The sequence below is a fragment of the Pezoporus flaviventris genome, unplaced genomic scaffold (assembly GCF_033815535.1).
Source record: "Pezoporus flaviventris isolate CSIRO_AGI_PZ_B2104156 unplaced genomic scaffold, CSIRO_AGI_Pfla_v1 ptg000097l, whole genome shotgun sequence".
Lineage (NCBI taxonomy): Eukaryota > Metazoa > Chordata > Aves > Psittaciformes > Psittacidae > Pezoporus > Pezoporus flaviventris.
This window is the reverse complement of record NW_026892645.1, coordinates 2,765,369-2,783,007: the sequence shown is the minus strand read 5'-3', so window position 1 is coordinate 2,783,007 and position 17,639 is coordinate 2,765,369. Positions and strand designations below refer to the sequence as shown.

At 48.7% G+C, this 17,639-nt stretch overlaps 1 protein-coding gene across 11 annotated transcripts in view; it reads right to left on the bottom strand.

Annotated features, from left to right (window-relative positions):
• Positions 1–2,713: 2,713 nt before the first annotated feature.
• The window catches only part of CRB2 (crumbs cell polarity complex component 2), a 64,512-nt gene continuing 49,586 nt past the window's right edge, over positions 2,714–17,639 (bottom strand). For 10 of the 11 annotated variants that reach the window (XM_061477095.1, XM_061477093.1, XM_061477090.1 and 7 more), the window contains 7 exons: positions 11,890–12,837; positions 10,475–11,031; positions 9,453–9,618; positions 7,988–8,855; positions 6,541–6,657; positions 5,946–6,072; positions 3,437–4,309 (listed from right to left, as the gene is read on the bottom strand). In XM_061477095.1, the coding sequence (XP_061333079.1) occupies positions 4,082–4,309; positions 5,946–6,072; positions 6,541–6,657; positions 7,988–8,855; positions 9,453–9,618; positions 10,475–11,031; positions 11,890–12,837 (3,011 nt within the window). In that variant the 3' untranslated portion in view covers positions 3,437–4,081. Of the gene's footprint in view, positions 3,189–3,436; positions 4,310–5,945; positions 6,073–6,540; positions 6,658–7,987; positions 8,856–9,452; positions 9,619–10,474; positions 11,032–11,889; positions 12,838–17,639 lie in introns of those variants that run through there. The other variant, XM_061477089.1, reaches the window with a different exon arrangement.

Here is a 17,639-nt window from a genome sequence, read left to right as displayed (position 1 = left end):
AGCTGTGGAGATACCAGAACGTTGCTGCTGAAAACCCCTCGTTCCCTTAGGTTTTATCTACAAGGGGTTTGTGATTCCCCTGCCCATACTAGGGGCTATTTTTTAATAACTTGCAATTAGAATCCAACATCCAGGTTTGGAAATCATTTGGGTTTTTTCCACTTCGCTTGTAATTGTTGGAATTTAACACATGGATGGATTTAAAATGGGAAGTGGTGCTTGCAGGAGCTGCTGCCCTCCCCTCCTGTCCTTTGGGAACAGCATCATGGTGATGGTCCAAGAGAACTTTGTGGCGCGGGGAATGGCTGCGGTCCCCTGCACAGGTCAGAATCAGCCATCTCCGTACTCTTAAGCAACCACACAGTCAGGGGAACTTTCATTTTTAACCAGATTTTATTGTAAATTTCCGTGAAGGACATTCTAATCTTTTTACAAATTACAAAATTTACAAAAGAACCCAGGCTGTGGAACCGCAGCAGCTGCAGTTCTGTGAAAAAACAGAGTCCAAAATTAAATATCAAAAGGAAGTGAAGTTCATCATTGAAAAACCCCCGACTTTCATAAATTATCTTGCAGAAATGCTCAAGACACTGACAAAGTCTTTTAACACTTTTCTAGTACTGGCTTTGGGTGCTCGACATGGACACGGCTGCTCTGCAATCCTGGGAAGCGCCGGAGCAGGACGGACCCTTCCTCCTGCCGCCCTGGAGCCGCAGACACCTCCCTGCCTGCCATTACCTGCGTTTGGCTCTTTATTGCAGAGGGGGTTGTAGCTGCTTGTTGTCCTTCAGGCTGTTTCAGTAGCTTAACTACAGTTCTGTAACAGCATCCTAGTTTTCTTCCCAAATACAGGCTGGAGTAACATGGCCTCATTTACATCCTGTCGCTGCCTTTGGTTTTCCACAATTTAAATGGAAAAACTGGAGTGAAGCTGGAAGGTAAAAGCACAGACCCCGACCTGGAGGTGAATCAGGTCTGCGGGTGCAGAACCCAGAGCTGAGGTGAAGGTTCTGTGGCTGATTGTCATCAACCAGCTTGTAAGTTGGAATGGAATGAAGAAAACCCCACCTACCACTGCGATGCAGCGAGGGCAGCACAGGTGCGCTCAGTCCTAGCCCTCTGGGGACAAAGCCACCCTTCCATGGGGACAGGGTTGGGTCAGGGTGGTTTTTTGTATCTCCAGAGGCAGCACAGGGACTGCTCCCCTGGGACAGTGCTGCCTCCTTCAACTTGTTCATCCTCTGGTGGCACAGACGCTGCTGAGCAAGGTGACCCTCACCTTTTTCCTAAGGCTGCAGTGTAACTGGTTCCAGGCAGCAAGGGAGTGACAGGGGGCACTGCCTCTGTTGCACAGCTGTGAGAGACCTTCCTAAAGAGCATCTGGAAACTACACAGAGCAACAAATTCATCGGCAAAGTACGAGCAGTGTTATTACTAATAAATAAATAAAAATGAACTGAAGTTAGGGCATTTCTTTGTCCTCTCCAACCCCTCACCAGAGCAGGGTCAGCACCTGCTCCTACAGAGGGAAAGGTTGTATTAGAGGAAAAACAGTCATTGTCTTCTTCTACTTTCCAAACTGTTTCTTCTCATCACCTGTCAGTCAGCAGCTGTGTGTGCTGCAGAGCTGGTCCTGAGCAGTTGGGTTTACTCCTCCCTTTACTCAGAATTACAGAGAAAGTCACAGCTACAGCAGAAATAAAACCAAACCAGAACAATGTTTTCCTCCCATCAGCGGTGAGGAGCAATGGGGGCAGATTCACACCCTGCTGATTAATGGTGTTTCAGGGATTAAAAAGCAGCCACTGTTTGCTAAAATACTTGTCACTGATAGTTGTAGTAATTACCCTGACACACCAATGATTCCAGACCTTATCTGGCCTCCTCTGCTGCATGTCTTTCCCCAGGTGAAGAAAGAACAGACTCCGCAGCTACAACAGACACAAAGGAGAGGTGACACCACAAAATAAATACTCGTTTTAGGGCAATGTGTCTCACTACCACACAAACCCTGGGTTTGGGTTAAAGGACACTGTATTAGTGAACTAAATCTCATTCTCCTGTACTGACAAGCCCAAACCTGCCTGTCTGAGAGGAACAGGTCTTGAATTGGCTCTTTCCTGCTCCTTACACAAACACCACAATGTTCAAACCTTCAGTCCCTTAGGAAGGTCCATTCTGCCGTCATGCTTGTGCAGTGCCTGCCCCTGAGCCGGCTGTGCTCCTGTCATCAGCCAGGTACCATCACCCAGCTGACCAAAGGAAGTGATCCGTTTATCAACATACAAACATCCTCCCTGCAAAGAGGGTTAACACTGTAACTGGCAACTTGCACTCAGGCACTTAGAATACTCCTGTGGTTTAGTCTAGGCCTAGGAGAGGTTTTAGTAGAAGTACTCGGTTTCACACAGTGGTACTCAAGTTCTCATGTCACAACGTGCACTCTATAGTGATGAAGGACAGCAGCAGCTCTAGGAAACACCTCCAACCAGCCAGTGACCTCCTGCAGAAGAGGCACAGGCACACAGGTCTGAAACCACCCCGTTCTTCACATTATTTCTTAACATGGTGTTTAATTCCCATTAATTTGACCTACCTCACGTATCTGCAGGTGCCTTTCACGGTGACCACGTGCCAGAGGCAATTGCTGCTGGCCTTGCTCTCTGGTGACATGCAGCACGACCTTGTGACAGTGAGTCTGTGTCCCCACTCTGCCACCACAGCCACACTTTCCTCCTCCCTCCCTCCACATTTTCTTCCCCTCCCAACCTTTACTGGCAAATCCGTTTTACACAGTTATTGATGGGATGAGCTGCAATAACCAAGCTCATTCAAGCAGCTGAATCTTCCTGCAAGTAGCAGCAGGCACGCGGCAGTAGCCTATGAAGAAGCTTAAAGCATTACAGACCTGGCCTACAAAAACACATCCCATGACCTAAGACAGAGACGCTGTTGTGTGACCTCAGTTCTCAAATCAGCCGCTCGGTTGGGGGCATCTTGATGACGTTCCACATTTCCACTCGAGCCCCGTCTTTTTCCTGACGGCTCGGGCTGTACGTTCCCTGAGTTGCTCTCCTCCTCTTCATGACAATCGCCGTGGCCGCAACCACTGCCAGGAGCAGGGCAGCGCCTGCAACCCCGACTGCTCCCACCACGGAGGAGTTGCTAAGATGGGCCCACACCGGCTGCTGCGGTAGAACAGGGGGTTAGAGCTTCCACGCGGCCAGCGCTGCCTTTCACATCCCTCACCCCGTTCCCCAGTGCCTCCCTCCGAGCTGCACTGTGCTGACAGCAGTGCCAGACAGGAGCTCCCCCCGCCCTTCACTGTCCCCTCCCTGTCACACAAGAGGCCAGGGCCTGCAGAGCACCCTGGGAATCCCTTCCCTGCTCCCCCACGAGCCGCAAGTTTAGCGAACGGCCCAAAACGCGCCCAGTTCTGGCCGCGGTACCCGTGGGAATGGCTAACAGCCATCGCTCCATAGAACACGGATCTGCACAATGAGTTCAGTCATCCCTGGCAGATCCCTGTGCAGGGTGGCTGTGGCAGGGCAGGAGGTCTCAGCTGCTGTTGCTGTTGAAGGCTGCTGGTGCAACCCCACACACCTGAGCTGGGAAAGCTTCGAGTGTTTTTCAGTTGACAGAAACAGACCAGTACAGACAAACCAACCTTAAACACCCTCTACACAATGCTCCTTAAAGGCATATATAAGATCTGAATCTGTAAATTAGCACCTAATTTAACCCTGCCATTGAAAGCAGATGTAACTATGCCACTGCTGCCCGAAAGGGGTAATGGAGCCAGAGCCCCTCCCCAGCCCCTGAATGGCTGGAGGAGTCCATGGGGCAGGGAGGGCAGAAGGAGAGCCTCTCACAGAGCCAGTGCTCTGCACTGACTTGGCTCACTGAAACCCGCTGGAGCAGCCGCTGCCTGCACACTCTGCCTGGTCCTTCTAAGTCCACGTCTTCATCACCACACACGCCTTAAGAAAACTGGGATGGGGTGGTTCTGCTGCTGCAAGTGCTGGAAAAAGGTCAAGGTCAAAGCAGACCTTGCAGGTACATCTCCTTGTCACTGCAGGGCCTATATTAACCGCTCTTCAGGTGGCACCTTTAGGACACTGTCCATCTCCAACCGTGCTCCTGCCACTTCTTGCTGACTCGGGCTGTAGGTTCCCTCTGATTGGCGCCTCTTCCTTGCAGTGAGAATCATGAATATGAGACCAATACTGAGTAGCAGTAAAGAGCCACAGGCTACAGGGACAGCTACTTCAATTAGTGGGGAGGGGAAGAGAGCCCCTGGAGTCCCTTTCTGTAAGAGAAATTAATGGAGAAACAATGAAACTCCCATGGTTACAATAACTGCAGTCGAAGAACCCAAAATGGTCAGATTAGGGCAAAAAGTTCTCAGAGAAGCAAGGGTACCCTGTACCTGAATGGGAAAGGACAAGGAAGGAACAAGGGTCTGAGGGCACCTGCACAGAGAATGCTCCTGTCCCTTCTTTAATCTCTCAGCAAAACATGTTCAAACCTGGCATTAAAAATAGCCCATTATTAAAAACCAAGAGCAGACCATAATAATAATAATGGGCACAGCGAACAAGATCCATTGAGTTCATAGCTCAAAACTTCTCACCAAGGCACATATTTAATGTCCCCACTAGATAAAAATGCTTGCAGACAACTTGTAGAAGGAAGGAGAAGTACATGGATGGGAGACAGAGATGATAAAAGGGCCAAGTACTGAGGAGAGAAACCTACCCGAACACACGCGCTTTAGGTTCTGGTGGGATTAAGAATGTGCGGAACACAACAACAAAGAATGAAATAAAACTGTGGCATTTTTGTCCTTAAAAAAGCTTTAAAATATTTCTTACTGCTAACACACACTAGTATCTGCCACCTTGGAGATCAAACCAGAATTCCAGCTTATTTCCATCATTTGAACGCCTTACAGCCTATGCTAATGTCACAAAACAATGCAGCTCAGGAGGAATAATCCCCCAGTACCTGGAAGCCCTTCTGCCATTTTCACACGATTGAAGCTCAAGTGGATGCTCTGAGCCAGCCAGAACTCAAGGATGCGCTCAGGGTTAGTTCTAGCTTTGCACAGCATGCACAGGGTTAGTCACGAGCACCAACAGGAGAGGTGTTTCCAGCAGCCCATCCCTGCTGCTTGGTGGTGGGAGGGAGAAAGAGCGAGAGCACAGCTAACAGCCCTCTGCTTCCACAGCTATGTTCACAGCACCCCCAGCCAGCAGCCATGCCCTGCCCTCCTCCCTGCCCCGCCAGGCCCTGGCCTTTAAAGAGGGAAAAGACAAGACAGTCCTGCAAAAAGCACTGGGGAGGATGAAGATGGAAACAAGGAACCCATAAGAAGTGTCCTGGGACAGAGGAGAAAGATGCCTGAAGGAGTCTATGCATGCAAACTGGAAATGTCAGTGACCCCCTGGCACATGCATTACAGAAGCCTCAGTAACAGCAACAGCAGCAAACCCCGCCGTGGCGCACAGGCTCGTCCATGCAGCTCGGGTTAGTACATTCCCAGGTTACCAGACAAGCTACCGCTCCATGCAACAGCTCCACAGAGAAAAAGCAAGTCTTACACACTGGAGCCTAACATGCAACAGCACTGCAAGAGAAAAGTCATCTCCCACTTCAGGTTTCCTTGGTACCAGCTGATTTCCCAGTGGTGCTGGCGTGCAGGGGGCTGTGGCATGCAGGCAGCCTCAGTGTTCCCCACCCCTGGAACTCTGCATTCTCAGCAACGTGGTCAAGTGAAAGGTGGGTTAGAACCCACCTGTGGCAGGGGGTTGGAAGTGGATGAGCATTAAGGTCCTTTCCAGCCCACACCACTCCATGATTCTATGATTCTAAGCCTACAGCTGCTGCACCTCACAACCCAGTTTGGGAAAACAGAAGGAGCACAAGGGAAAGGAAGGGCTTACGTTGATGTCGCAGCGCTCTCCGGTGTAGCTGGCACTGCACAGACACTCGTATTTGTTCTCAGAGTCCTGACAGGTGCCTCCATTCTGGCAAGGGTTTGGCTCACACTTGTTTATGTTAATTTGACAACTGGAAAGGAAAAGCACATTGGAATTAAATGAGGTTTGTCACGTGTGTGTTTGTGCCACAGAACACAGGATCACACAGGCTGAAATAGCCTCATTCATTTGAGAAGTTCCTGTTGCACGTTTTTCAGGTGCTTCCTCCAGGGTCCAACAACACTGAATTCCTCCCCCTTCATCCGATCCTCCTTTTGTCATGTCTGTATGACTGAAGCCAGTTCGGGTCCTTAGCACAGTTAATGAATTCTCATGAGGCTCAGAACTACTTGGAAGCAGTTCACACTGCAAGAACTGGTATTGTCAGCAGGATCGTATCAAGCTGCCTCTTGGTAAAACAACAGCTCATACAGTTTTGGAGCAGTTGTTTGAATGGCAAAAGTGCCAGAGGAGGAAGCACTGAATCTGCTCAGGCATCCCCTTGATGTAACAACTGGAGCACCAGCTCCTCTGCAGGCATCAGAGAACCAGCACTTACTTCCTTCCAGTGAATCCTGGCTTGCAGGTGCAGTTGGCTCCCCAGCTCTCACTGATGCACTTGCCACCATTCAGGCAGGTGAAGTTCTTCCCACATTGCTCAGGTGGGAATGGCCATCTGGGAAAAACAAGACAATCCCTAAATCAACCAGGTTCTGGGGAAGGTAAAAGTGTATTTGGGCTGGTGAGGGCCACAGCACAGCCACTGGTAGCTGGAAGGAGTCTGACACAAGCGGACATGGGAACAGTCTCAAAAATCACCCATAATACCAGAGCATTACTTTGAGCACACCCAGAGAACACACAGGAGCTGTGCCAGCACTAGGGCTTTCCTCACACAGTTGCTTATTCTTGCTGATGAAAACAGAAGCAGGATTCTGTTGGAATGCCAAACTGCAGCACAGCAAGGCCACCAAGGCTAACACAGGTACCAGATAACTGCACCAGAATGAAGCAAGAACAGGGAATTGAACCTGGGTATATCACGTAACTGAAGCTCAGCCGTGTATTTGTGTCAATGTTCAGTTTGAACAGGCACAAGTATATGGAAATCTCAGTAACATGTTGATTCCTACCTCCTTTACTGATATGAGGCATACCTTGGTGACTAAAATATGCTGGATTTTTGCAATACTAATACAAATGCTATAAATATAGACTTTATCAAAAAAACCCAGCCCTCCTCCTGACTCCATACTGATTTCCCACCAGATTTTACATGAGCTCCATGGAGGGGTCAGGAAATGTGCACTGCTAAGCAGTGCAGGCAGCAGGTGATGGGTAAATAACCTTTTTCCTCCCAGTCCATATTTGATAAGGAGCAGGATACTCAAATACACATTTTTTCAACCAGTACACAGAAACAATGCCTGCAGTCTTAGATCCAATGACAAAATACAACCAAGCCCTTTGCTGAAGGAATGCTGTTAGTCAGTGTAGGAGTGCAGATGTATTTTTATCTAGTATTAAAGGAAAGTATTTGTCAGGGTCAGGCTTGTTTTCAAAGAGGGAGTAGCAATGGGCATTTCCATAAACAACCAGTTAGGAACTCCTCCTACAGGTCAACTCTAGAAACCCAGCATCAAAGCTTTATCAAAACCAGCATTCTCAGCAGAGGTCAGACTGTCCCCCTACTGCCCTATGCCCAGGAACCCATTCCCCTGGCACCACTCTTGTCACTCCAGGACATGCAATGCACCTGGAATCTAGAATACAGGACTTGCACTTTAAACAGCTCTGAAATGTGGCAGGGGGCTAATCCACAGGAAAAGGAAGGACCCTTATCCTGGATGAGACTGAGCACCTGACAGGGAGGATTCGGACCTGGACAGCACCTTCCAATTCACAGCACAATTCAGGTGCTTCACCTACCAGATACTTGCAATGAGAAATTTTCCCAAAATAAAAGCCCAATTTATGTGCTGCACCAAACCAACCAAGGCACTTACTCGCAGCGAGGTCCCGAATAGTGAGGAGGGCACTTGCAGGAGTAGCCATAAACCCCATCGATGCAGGTAGCCCCATTCAGGCACTGGTGCCGCACGCAGTCATCCACGTTGATGTCACACCTCTTCCCAATGAACCCCCGGAAGCATTGACACTGGAAATCTGCTACTTCATCAACACAGTCCCCATGCACGCATGGGCTGGACTGGCAGTCATCAATGTTAGCCTCACAGAGCAGCCCCCCCCAGCCAGCACTGCAGGCGCAGCTGAAGGAATTGAACAAGTCCTCACAAGTGCCAGCATTGAGGCAAGGGCTGGAAGCACAAACATCAGCACCAGTGCAGCCCAGCTGGATGGTCCTTCTGCTGGACTGCTGGAACTGCTCTGCCTGGGGGTACGAGAGGTGGCCAGTGAAAGGCAGGTAGATCCCCCCGATCCTCACTTGTCCGAGGCAGCCGGTGAAGTTTTCAGCTACAACAATGAGTGCGTTGCTCTTCAGGAAGTCCAAGTTCCCAGCAGTTCCCTGCAGAGTCATATTAACAGAGTCATCCAAACGAATGAGCCATCTGGAAGAAAGGGCAGATGGCTCTTCCATGGACACAGAGATGCTGTGCCAGGCACCGTCCGTGATGGAATTCTGACTCAGGAAGCTGACACCTTCGATGCTATTCCCACTCCTGATGTCAACAAGCAGGGAAGAGTTCTTAATGGCTATCTGGAAGGAATCCACTTCTTCCACAGCCCAAAGCAAAACAGCATCTTCATCCCTGGTTCTGAAGTCCACATGGAGGCTGCTCAGAGTTCTAGTCACTGATGCACTGCTGGTAAATTCAATTGCAGCATAACTATCAAATGTTGCATTAGACAGACCTAGAAATAAAAGGGGTGGGGTAGAGCATAAGGGATTTGAAAGACGGTTGGTGTCATGTTGGAGACAGACCAATGGCAAACTCCTGGCATGTTCTCTCCTAAGAACCATGTAAGCTTAGTGTGAGTAGGATTACAGCCCTAGCTGCTGGCATCCTTAAAGTCCTTCCTGTTTACAACTGCACTTCTAATAATAATATCCAGCTCTTGTGCAGCAGTTTTTACTCAGCAGTCTCACAGCACTGCACAGAAACACTATTCCCCTTTTACTGCTAAAAAAACTACAGTGTAAGTCAGGAAGTGACACATCCAAAGCTGCTGAGACAGGATGGTGGAGCTGGGAACACCCCAACACCCAAGTTCCAGGACACTTCCTAGCCACTAAACATCCCTCCCTCCACATCAGGGCATCACTAGCCAACTAGTCTGCTTATTTTCTATGGTTCTGTCTTAAGAGAGAACTCAGACACATCTGCAACACTGAACTGGTCCTGTGTGGTGAAATAACCCGACAGTCTAGAAACAGCTGAACCTTACAGAGATTACAGACAGTGAACACTGGGGATTTTACCATCAGATAAGCAGGAGAACAGTACTCACACACGTATCCTGCTGGAACATCTACACAGGTGGTAGCTTCAGGACAAGGGTCACTTTCACACCAGACTCTCTCTTCACAAAATTTCCCAGTGAAATTTACTGGGCAGCTGCAATGGAAATCATTCCAGGTGACAGTGCATGTGCCCCCGTTCTGACACGGTTCAGACTGAAAAGCAAACCAGCAGAATTTAGAGGCAGAGTAATTCCTCTTTGCATCTAAGAGAATTTGGTAGAAGGAAACGTGACAGCAAAGATTAGTACAAGCAGGGCTTGAATCAAGAAAGAAGGGTAATTAAAACTGACTCAACAGCAGCGAAGAAAGCATAAGGGTCTTTCCACAAAAAAAATCCCAAAATCCTTCCTCTCCCTGTGTGCACTGGTGCTGATGAGATACTCCCCAGGCAGAGTTCCATCAATCTAGAAAAGATCAAAGCACTAAAGCAAAGGTGAGAAACAGAACAAACAAGCTGCAATGCTCCTGGAAAGTTCTGTTACCAGGAGGACACACCTAATACCAGAGGCATGGCAATACGTTACAGCACCATGAGCAAGAAGGGCAGAATTAGGGAGTATGGTCACCCCACCTTCACGTGTGGTGTGAAGGAGAGGCAGCTGCTCATCTAAGAGCACTATGGAGACAGTTCCTTGAACTGTCCTTGCTGAAGCAGCAAATTCCTGGGAAAAGAGGTTCTTGTGCAATTGAAGCAGGAGGAAGGGAGGAGCTGGGAAGGTTACTGCTGTGAGGCTGGAAACTGGAACAAGTGTGCGGGCTCAGCAAAACAGAGATAGGCCACATAAGAGCAGGACTGCCCAAGTTCCACAAACTATAAAAACTACAGGGCAAACTTGGTGCTAAAATTGTACGTAGACTATTGAGTGACAAAGGAGCACACGGGACTATGTGTCCTCCAAAACTTAAAAATAACCATCTTCCTGGTATCGGCGACAGTCGAACTCTTCCGTAAGCACAGAACTATAATAAACAACTGCACGCATGTAGAGCCAAACAAGAGGCATCATACCTTGCAGGTGTTATCAGAGATGCAACCATTCACCAGATTACCACTCTGAGTCCTATTGAGTTCCTGTGGCAGACTGTAGTTCTCAACATGAAGAAGCTGTATTTGGTGGCTGTTCAGCTGGAGGTCTTGCAAACAGCCTTTAAAATAACCTCCCCACGTATCTGCATTGTCTGGATTAGGATGCCCACCAATATACACTTCGTAACCAGCTAAAAGAGGTCTTGCTATGAGCTGTCCCAGCTCCACATGCACGTCCGATTGGTGAGCAAAAACAATTCCTCCTTGGAAAGACAGAGCTACCAAATGTCTTCTGCCATCAACCAGATTTTCTGGAAATGTCACAGTATCTGCAGACAACATCTGTATCCGCAGCCTGCCATTCCTCAAGTACACGGTGAGGCAGGGGGCAGTTTCACTGCTGAACTGCAATAGCAAACCATTAGGTTTCCGAGTCCGAATGAAAAAGGAGATGTTGAAGTTTGTACCAAGGCTGTCAGAGAGGCTGAAAGAGGCAAAGCTGGTGGAATTCTCTAGGCCAAATGTTGCTGCCGGGCGCTCTGGAAAAGAAAAGAAACTCACATCAGCTCAGTGGCAAGGGGAATGCAGCTGGCACAGGGATATTCTAAGCAGCAACTCTATATGAATGTGGCAAGATTATTCTTCCCAACATTTTCAACATGGATCAGAGTAATTGGGCTCTCTCCCCACACAGGTCTGTTAAATTAAGTAGGCGAACGCACCCTTGCTTTCTCTGGAAGGCATGAATTCAAGCACCCAAGTAGCAGAAGAGGGAAACACAGGTCTGGCAGAGCCCTTGCCATGTAGCAGATTGACTCAAGGACTTGTAAACTACAAATCTGCTTTTAAAATGTGTGAATTTGGTAACAGCAGAACCACCTTGTCCTTGTCATGCTTTGGGCTGAGGGGTGAAACAAAAAACTGAGCAGGATTACTGTAAGCCTTGCAGGAACAAAAGAAAAATGCAAACAGATATTACTTTAACTCAAAATTGTCAAAGAGCTTCCTTTAACACTGTGTTTTATCTATAAAGAAATACATTCTTCTTCATCCTCAACTCTGAAGCTCAAGATCAACTTTTCACAGTAAGACAACTTCCCAGACCTGCTGCATTCACATAGATCTGATACAAAGATAAAGTCAGAGCCTCTGGCTCAACAAGGAATAACACCTGCATCACAAACTGACAATCATTCCTGCAGGAGCAAGTGACAGGGAAGGGATCAATGAGAATTTTATTCCCAGAGGGGTTTGCTTTAGTTTTCTCACTGGTCAAGTACAAAATACTGCTTCCAGAGCTAGCATCACTGCTTACCAGGTATCTTTAATGCTTATCCAGTATTTTTAAAGCATGGGGTGACAGAGGAGCTGGCAGATGTAAATCACATGGCACTTACCATATGAACAAGCTGGGCCTCCATAAGGCCTGGAACAGTCACACCTGTAGGCTGCCCAAAGGTCCACGCACAGCCCTCCATGGAAACAGGGCTGGGAGAGGCACCACTCAGTCCGGTCACAGCCCCGCTTCACCGGGGAGGACTCGCCCTGAGGCAGGTCCGCTGGGAGCACAGCTTCAGTGTCTACCTGCAAGTCCTCCATGCAGCCAACAAAGCCTTGCTGGCTATGTGTGTTGTTGGCCATTGAATCCTCGGCACCTCCCACATACATGCTCAGGAAGGTATGTGAGACCAAAGCAGTGCCATGTGGGACAGGAGAACTCTTCAGGCAGACACCTGTATCACAAGAGTCATGCCAGAGCTTTAGCTCCATAGTGCTGTGCAGAACAACTTCAACTTTATGCCATTGGCCATCATCAACTCTCAGTCCCTCCAGGAGCAGCAGGTACCAAACATCCTCCTTCTTCAGTCCTGCATGCAGAATGCCATCATAGAGCTCCAGGAACAAGTATTCAGCTTCATGGCCTCGGTAAAAAAGGATAGCGCTGGGCAAGGTGGTTCGGAACCGGAGGGACACGCTGGCAAGCTGATCTCCTGCTACGTCCCTCCTGCTCTGATTGTTCACGGGCAGCTCAATGAGGAGATACCCTCTGGAAGCAAAGGAAAATGTTGTTGGTGTTGAGCATGTGGCATCATAGAAACCAGGCTGGCACTGGCACAGGTGGCCATGGCTCTCAGCTTGGTAGGTTGGGATGCACAAGGCCTCATTTTGGCAGTCATGCGTCTGGCACCCAGTGAGCTTGACAGAGCAGTTCTTCCCTCCCCATATAATGCCATCCTGGCTAGGGGCACAGTGGCAGGTATAGTCAGCAATGCCATCCTCACAGACAGCTCCATTCTTGCAGGGACCCTCCTCACACTCATTGATGTTAACAGCACATTCCACACCTGCGAAAGAGATTTAGAAATGGGATCTCACTGCAGGGGATTGTGACTCCCTTTCCCAGACCAAGCCTGGCAGGCACAGGCTGCCCTCCAAGCCATTCTCTTCAGGAAACCACCATGAACCAGAGCTCCCAGCAGGAAGCCTCACGATCACTACATAGTGGCCTACCACTGACATAAGAGCAAAATAACCCCACACTTCTGTGCTGCCCTCCAGGTGCTGCAAAGAAGGGGCTATTTAGAAAACTTCAGCCAGTCGGCCCCCATCATCCACCAAACAGTCCTCTCCCAGACAACCTCCAACACCACAGGTAACCAACATGCAGAGGACCTTAAAGAAATACAACAGCACAGAGAAGGATTTTATGCTTCTTTCATAATAGATTTGCTATGTTGAAACTCAAATTAAGTCTATAGATCTGACCACATCTACGGGGGTACGATATATAATAGGCATCACAGAAACATGGTGGGATGGCTTCTATGACTGGAGTGTTGGAATGGAAGGTTACAGGCTCTTTAGGAAAGACAGGCCTGGCAGGTGGGGAGGGGGAGTTGCCCTTTATGTTAGGGATAGGCTGGAGAGCATGGAACTCTGTCTGGGGACAGGGAGTTTGTGGGTCAGGGTTAAAGGGAATATAGCTATGGGAGACATTACTGTGGGGATCTGTTACAGACCGCCTGATCAAGGAGAACCTGCGGATGAAGCACTCCACAGACAGATAGGAAAAGCCTCACGCTTGCAGGCCCTTGTTCTCATGGGTGACTTCAACCACCCTGACATCTGTTGGAAGGACGGTACGGCCCGGCACAAGCAATCCAGGAGGTTCCTCGATTGTGTAGAAGACAACTTCCTTCTGCAAGTAACAGAGGAGCCAACAAGGAGAGGTGCCATGCTTGACCTCGTGCTCACCAACAGGGAAGGGCTCGTTGGAAATGTGACGCTCCAGGGCAGCCTTGGATGCAGCGATCATGAGATGCTCGAATTTGAGATCCTCGGGACAGTGAGAAGAGCGTGCAGCAAGCTCACTGCCCTGGGCTTCAAAAGAGCAGACTTTGGCCTCTTCAGGAACCTGCTTAGTAAGGTTCCATGGGATACAGCCCTAGAGGGCAGAGGGGCCCAAGACTGTTGGCTGATATTCAAGGATCACCTGCTACAAGCTCAGGAATGTTGCATCCCAACCAGAAGGAAATGCAGCAGGAGGGCCAGGAGACCTCCTTGGATGGATAAGGAGCTCCTGAGGAAAATTCAAATGAAAAAAGAGGCTTATAATAAGTGGAAGCAAGGACAGGTGGCATGGGAAGAGTACAGGGATGTTGTCTGGGAAGCTAGGGACCAGGTTAGGAAAGCTAAAGCCCAGTTAGAATTAGGCTTGGCTAGGGATATTAAAGACAACAGGAAGGGATTCTACAGGTACATACAAATAAAAAACAGACTAGGGAGAATGTAGGCCCCCTCAGGAAGCTCTCAGGAGAACTGGCTACACAGGATTTGGAGAAGGCTGAGGTTCTGAATGACTTCTTTGCCTCAGTCTTCACTGGCAAAGGCTCTGACCAAACCACCCAAGTCTTGGAAGGCAGATGCAGGGACTGTGAGAATGAAGACCTTGTGCCCACTGTAGGAGAGGATCTGGGTCGAGACCATCTTAAAAATCTGAACGTGCACAAGTCCATGGGACCTGATGAAATCCATCTGTGGGTCCGAAGGAGCTGGCAAATGAAGTTGCGAAGCCGCTGGCCATCATATTTGACAAATTATGGCAGTCGGGTGAAGTTCCCGACAACTGGAAAAAGGGAAATATAACCCCCATTTTTGAGAAGGGGAAAATGGATGACCCGGGGAATTACAGAGCAGTCAGTCTCACCTCTGTGCCTGGCAACATCTTGGAGCAGATTCTCCTGGAAGGCATGCTAAGGCACATGAAAAACAACAAGGTGCTTGGTGACAGCCAGCAGGGCTTCACTAAGGGGAAATCCTGCCTGACCAATTTGGTGGCCTTCTATGATGGGGCTACAGAACTGATGGACAGGGGTAGAGCAGTTGATGTCATCTACCTGGACATGTGTAAAGCGTTCAACACTGTCCCACACGACATCCTTGTCTCTAAATTGGAGAGACATCAATTTGATGGATGGGCCACTCGGTGGATAAAGAACTGGCTGGATGGCTGCATGCAAAGAGTTGTGGTCAATGGCTCAATGTCCGGCTGGAGACCAGTAACGAGTGAGGTCCCTCAGGGATCGGTGTTGGGACCAGTCTTGTTCAACATCTTTGTCGCTGACATGGACAGTGGGATTGAGTGCGCCCTCAGCAAGTTTGCCGATGACCCCAAGCTGTGTGGTTCAGCTGATACCCTGGAGGGAAGGAATGCCATCCAGAGGGACCTCGACACACTTGTGAGGTGGGCTGATGACAACCTCATGAAGTTTAACCTTGCCAAGTGCAAGGTCCTGCACCTGGGTCGGGGCAATCCCAGGCACAGCTACAGGTTGGGCAGAGAAGAGATTCAGAGCATCCCTGAGGAGAAGGACTTGGGGGTGTTGGTTGATGAGAAAATGAACATGGGCTGGCAGTGTGCACTTGCAGCCCAGAAAGCAACCGTATCCTGGGCTGCATCAAAAGGAGCGTGACCAGCAGGTTGAAGGAGGTGATCCTGCCCCTCTGCTCTGCTCTGGTGAGACCTCACCTGGAGCATTGTGTGCAGTTCTGGTGTCCTCAACATAAAAAGGACATGGAACTGTTGGAACAAGTCCAGAGGAGGGCCACGAGGATGATCACGGGACAGGAGCACCTCCTGTATGAAGACAGGCTGAGGAAGTTGGGTCTGTTCAGCCTGGAGAAGAGAAGGCTGCATGGAGACCTCATAGCAGCCTTCCAGTGTCTGAAGGGGGCCTATAGGGATGCTGGAGAGGGACTCTTCATTAGAGACTGTAGTGATAGGACAAGGGGTAACAGGTTAAAACTTAAACAGGGAAAGTTTAGATTGGATATAAGAAGGAAATTCTTTCCTGTTAGGGTGGTGAGGCACTGGAATGGGTTACCCAGGGAGGTTGTGAATGCTCCATCCCTGGCAGTGTTCAAGACCAGGTTGGACGAGGCCTTGGGTGATCTGATTTAGCGTAAGGTGTCCCTGCCCACGGCAGGGGGGTTGGAACTAGATGATCTTAGGGTCCTTTCCAACCCTAACTCTTCTATGATTCTATTCTATGATTCTACGACCAGAGACACTGTTACAGATGGCATTAAATGGGAAGTTAACGGAAAGCCTCAGTTAAGAAAATTCAAATTCTGAAATGACCCTGAGTTGTAAAACACTCACAACTCGATTCACTACCAAATACCAAACAAAACATGCTCCACAGGCATTTTGCCACACTTGCACTAAGCTGATTCCTGTTCTGTCCAGAAGTGAACTGGGTAAAAAGCACCGCACTGTGTATGTCTGTCTCCTGGAGGCACATGGATCCCAACAGGGCTCTAGTAAATTACAAGACATTACACTCAAATCTGGCTAATGAAATCCTGCTGTCATTTTCCTGAGTATCTCCAGACTGATAGAAGAGCCCTTCTGAACCAGTTCACTTTATCTAGCCCATAACACTGGTTTTCACTAATCTTCAGAGACAGTCACATAGATAAACCAAGCATGGATTATCCCAATCTAATAGCATTACCCGCTCGAATCTAACCAGCGAGCACAATGAGGACAGCGGAAAGAAAAAGAAGGAATTTGCACACAAAGGAGGGGAATCAAAACACAAAAGACATTTAGAAAGAAAAGCCACTAGACAGAATGTGCTTGTCAAAGAGATTAGAGAGTTGCCTGAGGGGAAGAGATGAGGGGAGATGGGGCATTAGGAGCACTGGAGCTGGACTTGATGTGTGATAAAAAAGAACTTAGCAAAGAGACAGGCTTCTGCAATCTTGATAGTTTGTCCCCCTCATGCTCCAGCAATGCCTCACAGTTTGCACAAACCACTAGTACCCTGCCGTCTAACCAAGCTGCTTTACTCCTTTTTAGCCCCCATGTTTAGTGCTGTTACCAGTGCTATCTCTGCAGACTGGTGAAGCTTCCAGCTCCAAAATGTTGGCTGTAGGGACAGAACATGTATGGAGCTCTGAGAAGCACTGAAAGGAACGGAAGGCTCTGATAATTCTGCTCTTTTCCAGTTATGCTAGAGCTGTTCTGTAGGCAACATTACCTCAGATTCCTCTAGGACACAGCTCTACTGACCTAAACTGCTTTAGAAGAAAACCGCTGTGTATTGCCTGTGGAAAAGCACTGAATTTGGCCAGTAACATCTGCCTTGAAGAAGAGCTCAACTCATGGACAGATTCAGAGTTGCTAATACTACCTTCAGCACAGGCCTTTTTCTCAAGCTTTTAATGCTGGGCTTGCTCAACACACAGAACCTGGCATGTGATCTTACCTGTAAAGGAAGCAGCAAGGACAGAATTAAGATTTCAGCACAAAGCTATAGCCAGACTTGAAGGGAATTAACTGGAATAAATAGAATGTAATGGACATCTCTCAGCTTGGAGAATCCCAGCCTGGGATAAGATGGGAAGACTTCAATTGGAGTTAAGATAAATCAGTAAAGCAGTAGAACTATGTGGCACTTTCTGAGTTATTAGTGGATTGGAGGGCTCTCAGAAGTGTAAGAAGCAAATCTGCAGTCAGATTTAAAGGAGGCAGCTGTTGAATGGTGTCAGGAAGACAGGTCTGATACAGCCCAAATCCTTGAGATGATGCTCATTTCAGATCAGAGCTGTTGATATTTACAGGGCAATGAGGAGGATTAGA